Source organism: Lampetra planeri, chromosome 62 (genome assembly GCF_965212315.1).
Source record: "Lampetra planeri chromosome 62, kcLamPlan1.2.h2, whole genome shotgun sequence".
Classification (NCBI taxonomy): domain Eukaryota; kingdom Metazoa; phylum Chordata; class Hyperoartia; order Petromyzontiformes; family Petromyzontidae; genus Lampetra; species Lampetra planeri.
Genome location: NC_136168.1, coordinates 1,534,908 through 1,545,357, shown reverse-complemented (window position 1 = coordinate 1,545,357; position 10,450 = coordinate 1,534,908). Strand labels below are relative to the sequence as shown.

The window sequence follows — 10,450 nt, the reverse complement described above, 5'->3', positions numbered from 1 at the left end:
CCACACGGTGGCAGCATCATTCTAATGCTATCTGGCTCTGCATCCGTGCCGCGAACCCTTCTCGAATCATTTCTACGGTGACGTAATATATCACAACGATGTGAGGTGGCTGTTCCTTGATCAATCTGAAATTGAGTGTTTTGAACGGTATCATCTGTCACTATTAACAGTGAAAAGCCTAAAGCACACTAATGCACTTGGACTTATGGCACTTGTTTTATTAAACTCTTGAATAAGATTTGGTTATAACTGTTGATGTTATGTACCTGTAGATGTGACACAAACTATTGCTTTCTGAAAGATCTTGTAAAAGACAAGGGCAAAATTCACTTGTTTTAAAGTTTAATGGTAACAGACCACTTTGCATTACTTAAAACTCCTGTTTAAAAGTTCATGAGGCAAAGATATTTAACTCATGGAAATTTAAGGTATTCTATACAGTTTGTTCAATGTTATCTGACTGAATGAAAGGCAGAATTGCGTTTTTAGAGTTGTTCACGTCTTCCTGAGTGGCTTATATTTGGTTACATTGTCATTTGAAAAATATAGGTAATTGTGACAATGATTTTTTTTTAATAACAGTGTATATTTTCACGTAACTTTTGTGGTTAAACAAATTTCAGAAGGAACTATTGGCCCCCGTGCATCTTCACTTCATCAAATTTGGCCCTCTTTGCAAAAAGTTTGGACACCCCTGCTCTACCCGGATGAAGCATGAAGTGGGTTGAGCGATGATACGCCGCCACCGTCCTACATTGATGCTGAATTCAGTAGCGATAATCCTCGAGGCACCGGTGCAGAAGGACGAGCCCTATCAGTTAGAATGATGTCTGTGTAGTGAGCGACTTCCGAGACACAACGTGTAGAGGGCTTCTTATTTCTCACACTTTAGGCACAATCACTGGGCGACATATATACACGGCTACGCATAGCTGACCCATCTACACAGCCCCATCGTCGGCGTCTAACTATATAGCTGGCTGACTAATATAGCGACGACGACGATAGGAGCCGTGCAGAGGATGGGAGCTGTGCAGAGGATCGGCCATGCGGCCGGACGATGAAGAGAGATGATGGCGAAGACAGCGACGGCAGCCAGGATCCGGACCCCACGACAGCCCCGAACCTTCGGTCACGTACCTCTTATATGAACCTTATGGTGGGACTCCAGGGTCCCGAATTAACGGAAGTCAAAATCGTAATTAATTTATGTATTTTTGGCGACTCTGTCCCACCGCGCACATAAACACCGCGACCCACCTGCCACGAATCGTTCTGTTGTCATGTCGTCCAAGCACAGTAGTGAGGACGAATACGCAGAAGAGCTGAACAAGCGAATGCACTTCATGCTTGGGTATAGGCAGGATCATACGTCTTATCCAAAGCTGCTTAAACTGCCTACACGACTTAAGTCCTTTATTTGTCATAACGGTATGCATAATACAGTGAAACTGCTCTTATCTTCATTATTGTTTGTGACCTACCAATGTCTGCAGCCAGGATCAATCGATGACAATCCTATTAGTTTGAACCACCTCTACGGGGAGGATTTGCCGTGTTTGTTTGACACTTAACTTCTAATTTAGCAATCTTTGAAATAACGTAATCAACCAGGCTATGCGTTAACTGTGTGTTAACCGACTCTCTGGGTTGCATTGCATTACACTTCCTAATTTTACTAAACTTGCTTTCTCCGTACTTGTTTGTATGTCTATTGTGGCTCCTCCGCCCGTTATAGGCAGGAATTCCACACAACTCTCTCATTGTTTTCTACCCCCCCCCCCTTCTGCCCCATCCCCCTCTCTCTATTTAAGGCCACGACACAGAGGTGTTGTCTTCCTGTGTATGTGTCCCTCTCTGTGTGTGTTCTCTCTACTTGTGTGTCTGTCTGTGTCTCCGTGTCTGTGTTTTGTTTTTCTCTCAAATTTTGCATTCTTTGGAAGAACGTTAATCAACCAGGTAGGATGTTGACTGTTGTGTTAGCTGACTCTCTGAGTTGTATTGCATTATATTTCTAAGTTTGCTATGTTTGTTTTCTCATTCATTCGTACCTGATGATGGTTGCTTGTGTTGCAATCGCAACGTCGTATTCTATTAGCATTTACTTTATTTTCTTTCCACGTGACTTTACCAAAAAAACCAAAGAGTAATCATATTACCTGCAAATATTTAACAGATGAAATGCGTTGCACTGTTAATTCCTGCTGTTTGATAATACTTCTCTTGTCTGTATGCATCTGTGCAGATAGGTTTTTTTTGCGGTTAAGCCATAGTTCCCACATACCGCTCCCATCAATGCGAATAAGAGGAGTGGCGACCCACTACTCTATAAAGTAACATTGGTATAAACGCTTGTTACAATATGAACAGCGCATTGAAAACGTGGACTATTTCATGTACTGTTTACAAAGTGTGTTCACAAATCCACACTGTGAAACACGATGATTGACAGAGGGGTGTAAATATTTTGTTAGATATTGTATTTAAATAGAGGTACTGCAGGTAAGCAGTTTTCAGTTTTAAAGGCATAGATTAACAAGGCAACACTTGCCACCATCCTTCAAACCCATTGGTGAAAAAGAGCAAAATTTTTGTTTACGTAATAATATATTTAGGCGAGAGCCGGGGGCTTATGGGACCCCGGGGTCCTGCCATAAGGTTCATATACTTCCTGGCGTGACCAGGCCCCGCGTCTGGCCACGCCCCCTTCTAGAACCTTCGATTAGGTTCCCCGAGCTTCCCGACTGACCCCGCATTTTACCTTTAACCCAGACACGCCCCCCTTCTAGTTGGTTATTATATATACTCGTGATTACCCCTCCTGGTCAACAGATGTCACCCTGTCATTACAGATGCATGGGCCACGTGTAATCTAAACCATTAAAAAAACTTCCAAACTATGTTTTATTTTACCAGGTAAAGTCCACTGAGTTACATAGCTCTCTTTAAGAAAGGACCTGACCACAATTTATAGCTTAATGAAGTGGCTTATCACGTGGAAATTTACAGCAGCCAAATAATCCAAATGCATGTTGATTCTAAATGTGGAGGGGGAAAAACCAGAAGACCCAGAGAAAAATCCACACGACGACTGGGAGAGAGACACAAACTCTAAAAAGACAGGTGTTCAGGTCAGGATCAAACCTACAACTTCCTGTATACCAGGCAAGGTAATTAACATCTCGCCACCGCGGCGCCCCAGTCGGGAGGGGTTAATGACAATAACTTTGGCATAAAAAAACCACCACGTGGTCTAAACATCCAAAAACAAAATGCGGGTTGGTGTGGCATGAGGCGTGGGTGTTGTTGTCCCACGCCGGTCGAAGACTTGTGGTGTAAGCTGTCTCCTGCGTGGTCTTCGTCTTTCCTCAGACCCTTTAGGGTCCCCAAAAGGGACCGAGTCGAGAGGGCACGGGAGACACACGCCCTGCTTGGGAGGGCACGCCGCGGGGGAACAGGCTTGTCAAGTTGGACGTGATTTTGTCTGTGAGCGACAAAAAAACGGGTAGGGCACCGCCGTTGGTCTCAAGCGCTCTGCATTCACACAGGGGGACGAGTACTCACCAGCAGGGGAGATGGAGGTTATTGATCCTGGACCATTGGAGGCCCTGAACAGAAGTGATTAAAACTATAAAACTAAACTATTTTTTATTTTACCAGGGTAAGGCTACTATATAGCTCTTTTTCAGAAGTGACCTGGCGATCACCAATGATAGCCCAACGAAGTCGAAATTTATACCAGCCAAAAACGCTGAACGCACGTTGATTCTAAATGTGGAGAGAACAACCGGAGGACTCAGAGAAAAATCCATGCGACCACGGGGAGAAAGAGACACGCAAACTACAAATATACAGAAGGCATCAGGGTCAGGATCAAACCAACGATCTCCTGTATACCAGGCGAGGTATTTAACATCTCGCCACCGTGTCACCCTTTGTAACGGTCTTCCATAACAGTGTCCATAAAACCGGCATTAACCACCCCCTATAGGCGCTAGATTTGAAGCTTTCGTGACTGCAAGGATTCATATTCTTAGGTTTTTTCGGTAAAGTCACGTAGGTAAAACATTAAAATCAATAAAAGTAAAACAAAATAAAAATCACGACGTTTCGGAAGCAACACAGGCTTCCGTCTTCAGGTGGAACCGTCACAGCCACGACAGCTGTATCAAGTAAATGAGAGATTGCAGGAGCTACCACTCCGTTTATATAATGGTTGGAGAGGGGGGAAGGGCCAAGTACAGCACACTTTTTATTCATATGGTAAGGTGAGGCTTAAGAGGGTGAGCCTTTGTTATGGAGAGGTACGGTTTGTGACTCAACCTGTGACAAGGAGAAAACAACTGAACATGGTAAACCTGTAATAGTTGTCTGTCAAATAAGATTGGCCAAATAAGTGTAGTTAAATCTTTTTTGCATGGTTAATCACATCTTTCCAATGATTACTCAGTTTGGAACCATCATCACGGTTTAACTACACTTATTTGGCCAATCTTATTTGACAGACAACTATTACAGGTTTACCATGTTCAGTTGTTTTCTCCTTGTCACAGGTTGAGTCACAAACCGCACCTCTCAATAACAAAGGCTCACCCTCTTAAGCCTCACCTTACCATATGAATAAAAAGTGTGCTGTACTTGGCCCTTCCCCCCTCTCCAACCATTATATAAACGGAGTGGTAGCTCCTGCAATCTCTCATTTACTTGATACAGCTGTCGTGGCTGTGACGGTTCCACCTGAAGACGGAAGCTTGTGTTGCCTCCGAAACGTCGTGATTTTTATTTTATTTTACTTTTATTAATTTTAATGTTTACCTACGTGACTTTACCGAAAAAATCTAAGAATATGAACCCTATAGGCGCCTTTTGGCGTCCTGTGGTCTAGCACCAATTGAGACGATGCTCAAAAGAAAGCCGTCTCTGGTGTGGACCAATCAGTTCCAAGGACAATGCATATATTATCAGAGTGTGTTTTTTGTTTGCATTTTGACCACAAGTATTGTGGTTAATGCACACATGATTCCTTGTAAAAAAAGGTTTCAGTTTTGTTGACAGAAAAAAAGGGGAAAAACCCTATTATTATATTTTGGTACTGGCAAAGGAGGTCTAATGATGTATAAACTTGAAACTATTTATTTTATTTTATGAGATGAGGCCCATTGAGCTATATAGCTCTTTCTCAGAAGCGACCTGGTCACAAATGATAGCTCAACGAAATGGTGTATCGTGGAAAATGAATAGCAGCCAAATACTCTAAACACGTGACGTTGATTCTAAGTGTGGAGGGAAAAACCGGAGGACTCACAGAAAAAATGCACAGCAGACGTCAGGGTCGCAATCGAACCCGCAATCTCCAGTTTACCAGGCGAGGTAGTTAACATCTCTTAGCCACCAATTCCACTCGTTGTGTGAGCATCGCTTAAGCTTGTGCTACTTGTGGTGCTCGAGTTACACTTCACTCTGACCAGACACTACATCAACATTGCCTCCTACTGCAAGAACAAATACATGGCAGGATCCTCCTGAAAAAGAATCAGGCTTTCCTGGACAAATAAGCACAATACCAATGGTACGACTAATAAAAATAAAGAGACATTGGCATTGCATACAATGATCAACCAAAACACTCACCAATATCATTAGCTGACTTGGAGGGGCTGAGCTGATTGGAGCTGGAGGTGTATTTATGGATCACTTGGTAATTTCTTTCGGGGTGATTCGTCGCTGCTCAACGAGAAACAGACACCAGAGAGCACGGTTACAAACCACACAAAGATCCCCCCCGGATAGCCTTCACAGACTGTCGGGGCAAGTGCTGTTCATGAGCAGCATCTATGAAGGTGGGTCGGTGGCTAGTACCACGCCCAACCGCCTTTGTCTCCCGAGTGACGATGTTTGCACACCGCACCAGATGCTCACTTGAGACCGAGTCGTCCTCGGGGAGACCCAGGAACGGTTCAGATAATTGGTTGTGATCAGGAATCAAACTTGGCTCGCTGAGTTCGTAGCGCGGCGCGCTAGTCCACCGTGCCACCACTCCCCACTCACGCCCGCACGCAATCACTCACTCGCATTCCCTCGCACGTGTACTCGCTTACTCGCGCTCCGTCTCCAAGGTAGTGGTGCTCTCGCGATGCCTCCGTTGGGGTGCCCCTCCCCGTCATTCATCTCGGCCAATGGCTGTCGTCCCTCCCATCAAGGACGCATCCTGCCCGAGGGCCCACTCGCTTTTCTAAAGTCTAAACTATTTTAAACTAAACAATTGTTTTTGTAGATATATAAAACACTATGTGGCCTTAAGATAAAATAATAGGCGACGTTTCGGGCAATGGCCGTCCATAGCTTATAGAGATGCCAGAGAGATATTGAGTGGATACTAGTTGTAGACTGCACTGTACACCATGGGGCGAGGGGAAAACAAAACACTATTTCCAGATGAACTTTCTTAAATTGCCATATGATCAGTTAGCAATGGGTAGATATTGAGCGACAGACAAAACAACGAACAGTGCTTTATGTATTTGTTTTAATTTTACCAGGTAAGGCCCATTGAGCTGTATTGTTTCTTTTTCAGAAGCTACCTGGCCACCACAAATTATAGCTCAATGGAGTGACTTATCATCATCACGTGGGAATGTATAGCAGCCACATACTCTAGACATACGTTGTTTCTAAATGTGGAGGGAAAAACCGGAGAACTCAGAGAAAAATCCATGCGACCACGGGGTGAAAGAGACGCAAACTCCAAATATACAGAAGGCATCAGGGTCGGGATCAAACAACGACCTCCTGTATACCAGGCGAGGTATTTAACATCTCACCACCGTGGCAACCTTTGTAACGGTCTTCCATAACAGTCCCCATAACATCGGCATTAACCACCCCCTACATGCTGATGTCAATCCCTGCACCTACTCGACCGGGAGTAACCGTGTGGTGTGACGCAATTGGATTGGTGGCTGGAGATGAGACACGGTCTGAGGTGTGAAGAATGGGAATTTGTAGCTGGAGATGAGGAGACACGGTCTGAGGTGTGAAGAAGAGGAATTTGTAGCTGGAGATGAGGAGACAGGGATGAGGGGAGGAGGAGAGAATATGAGAGGGGAATGTTGGGTTAAGAGCAGTGATATGGAGAGAGAGAGAGAGAGCTGTGGATGAAGGGAGCTGTGCGTGGTGGAGAAGGTAGACCAGTGTTCATCTTAGCAAGGCCTGAGGGCCACTGGCGGCTCCTGGTGGCTTTTAGTGCGGCCCCTGACGTAAGACCCTCGACAATACACAGAGTGAAAACACCTCCCATCATCATCGTGCTGCTCTCAAACCCCCAATGGTTTCAAATCTGTAGCACTGATGATGTCTAATTGGCAAAGTGTCCCTCTTCCTCTGAAAATTAGTGAAGAACAATGAGGTAGAATAATATGGCTGAAACCCTTACCCGCCTCTCCGTATTGGCGATGAGAGTGTTCGATATGTGAAGATAAACTCCTGGTGAGATGACATAAAAGATGTCGACGAGATGGAGACGCAGTGAGATGAAATATGTGGTGATACCATGATCAGAGAGTTCCAGACAAGGAGGGATTCATGGTGAAATGAGAAAGCCGTTGGCAATCGAGATGGTGCAGCGAGACGAGAGAAGGGAGATACAAACAAGATGGAGGTTGGAGTGAAACGAGAGCGAGATACATGCAAGAGATGTATAGACGTGGCGAGACTACAGGTGGCAGCTGCATACAAGAGAGAGCTTGGAGAGATTCATTCAAAATAATACTTTCAATGTATATGGCGTCATTCATGCCGACAGTATCCCACAATGCTGCACATTCATTATTTACGAGGACCAAATCCCATGAACGTGGTTGGCTAAGTACGATGCGAAAGAAGCCCAACACACGGGTACAAAGTAAATAAAAATCCTGCTACTACCAAGCAAAATCATAAATGAGTAAACAAATCTACGGAATGGCACCAAAACAAAAGTTAGCACGGAACAACTTAAAAAGTTAGCGCGACAAAGAAATGAGTCCATTCGGCCTCCTTACACATCGGAGACCACAGTCCCATGTTACCAACTTGGCCTGTTATGTTCATTAGGATCAGAATTTATGCTCGAACCAATTGGGGTTTCTAAACATTTTGCTCGGTTTTCTAGTGCCTAGTGCACCCGTATGACTGTGAGCATCGGTGGAAGGTGCAGTGTTGTCTTACCACCAGCACGGGAGGCCCGGGGGGGGGGGGGGCACGGGGGGGCGGCCGGGGGGAGGGGCAGGGAGATCACAAGAATACGCCCGAGGCTCCGGAATAGCTGATCAACATCTCCCAGGGGGGCATCAATAGCGATGGTGACACCGATGATGATGATGATGATAGTGACAAACACATTTCAATAAATCAATGGTAGAATGATAATGATTCTAATTAAGAACAAATCTTTCATACATCAAGAGTAGCATTATTTAAATAAAAAAAGATATTCCAATTGGCCAATCAGCCAATAGGAAGCTCCAGCGAGCATTCACAAAGAAACTACAAACTATTTCTTTTATTTTATGAGGTAAGGCCCATTGAGCTATATAGCTCTTTCTCAGAAGCGATCGGGTCACAAATGATAGCTCAACGACATGGTGTATCGTGGAAATACACCAAATGAATAGCAGACACATACTCTAAACGCGTGACGTTGATTCTAAGTGTGGAGGAAAAAACCGGAGGACTCACGGAAAAAGATACACGCGACTACGGAGAGAGAGAGAGAAAACATGCAAACTCCAAATACACAGCAGACGTCAGGGTCGCAATCGAATCCGCAATCTCCTGTTTACCAGGCGAGGTAGTTAACATCTCTTAGCCACCAATGCCACTCGTTGTGTGAGCATCGCGTAAGCTTGTGCTACTTGTGGTGCTCGAGTTACACTTCACTCTGACCAGACACTACATCAACATTTCCTCCTACTGCAAGAACAAACACATGGCAGGATCCTCCTGAAAAAGAATCAGGCTTTCCTGGACAAATAAGCACAATACCAATGGTACGACTAATAAAAATTAAGAGACATTTGCATTGCATACAATGATCAACCAAAACACTCACCAGTAGCATTAGCTGACTTGGAGGGGCTGAGCTTGTTGGAGCTGGAGGTGTATTCATGGACCACTTGGTAATTTCTTTCGGGGTGATTCGTCGCTGCTCAACGAGAAACAGACACCAGAGAGCACGGTTACAAACCACACAAAGACCCCCCCCCCCCCCGGATAGCCTTCACAGACTGTCGGGGCAAGTGCTGTTCATGAGCAGCATCTATGAAGGTTAGCACACGAGGTGGGTCGGTGGCCAGTACCACGCCCAGCCGCCTTTGTCTCCCGAGTGACGATGTTTGCACACCGCACCAGATACTCACTTGAGGCCGAGTCGTCCTAAGGGAGACCCAGGAACGGTTCAGATAATTGGCTGTGATCAGGAATCAAACTCGGCTCGCTGAGTTCGTCGCGCGGGGCGCTAGTCCACCGTGCCACCACTCCCCACTCACGCCCGCACGCAAGCACTCACTCGCATTCCCTCGCACGTGTAATCGCTTACTCGCGCTCCGTCTCCAAGGTAGCGGTGCTCTCGCGATGCCTCCGTTGGGGTGCCCATCCCCGTCATTCATCTCGGCCAATGGCTGTCGTCCCTCCCAGCAAGGACGCATCTTGCCCGGGGGCCCACTCGCTTTTCTAAAATCTAAACTCTTTTAAACTAAACAATTGTTTTTGTAGATATATAAAACACTCTGTGGCCTTAAGATAAAATAATAGGCGACGTTTCGGGCAATGGCCGTTCATAGCTTATAGAGATGCCAGAGAGATATTGAGTGGATACTAGTTGTAGACTGCACTGTACACCATGGGGAGAGGGGAAAACAAAACACTATTTCCAGATGAACTTTCTTAAATTGCCATATGAACAGTTAGCAATGGGTAGATATTGAGCGACAGACAAAGCAACGAAGAGTGCTTTATGTATTTGTTTTAATTTTACCAGGTAAGGCCCACTGAGCTGTATTGTTTCTTTTTCAGACGCTACCTGGCCATCACAAATTATAGCTCAATGGAGTGACTTATCATCATCATCACGTGGGGATATATAGCAGCCACATATGTCTAGACCAGGGGTCGGGAACCTTTTTGACTGGGAGAGCCATAAAAGCCAAATATTTCTAAATATATTTCATTGAGAGCCATATAGTATTTTTAACGTATAATAAATTAAATATGTCTTACTTTTAATGCGACTTCTGGTGCTGCATGGTTTTGCTGATGGCCTTGTAGTCTGGTTCATATGTGGTGAGGTTGAGCTTCATGCAGGCGTTGAGGCTTCCATCAGTTAAACGTGAGCGTAGTTTGGTCTTAATGTTCCTCATATGCGAGAATGACTGCTCACATGCATATGTAGAGCCAACCATGGTCAATACGGCAA

At 45.1% G+C, this 10,450-nt stretch overlaps 1 protein-coding gene across 7 annotated transcripts in view; it reads right to left on the bottom strand.

Annotated features, from left to right (window-relative positions):
* Positions 1-329: 329 nt before the first annotated feature.
* LOC144736678 (uncharacterized) overlaps positions 330-10,450 on the bottom strand; it is a 94,127-nt gene continuing 84,006 nt past the window's right edge. For 6 of the 7 annotated variants that reach the window (XM_078619268.1, XM_078619265.1, XM_078619266.1 and 3 more), the window contains 3 exons: positions 9,089-9,181; positions 5,632-5,724; positions 330-3,484 (listed from right to left, as the gene is read on the bottom strand). In XM_078619268.1, coding sequence (XP_078475394.1) covers positions 3,378-3,484; positions 5,632-5,724; positions 9,089-9,181 — 293 coding nt within the window. In that variant the 3' untranslated portion in view covers positions 330-3,377. The remainder of the gene's footprint in view (positions 3,485-5,631; positions 5,725-9,088; positions 9,182-10,450) is intronic. The other variant, XM_078619267.1, reaches the window with a different exon arrangement.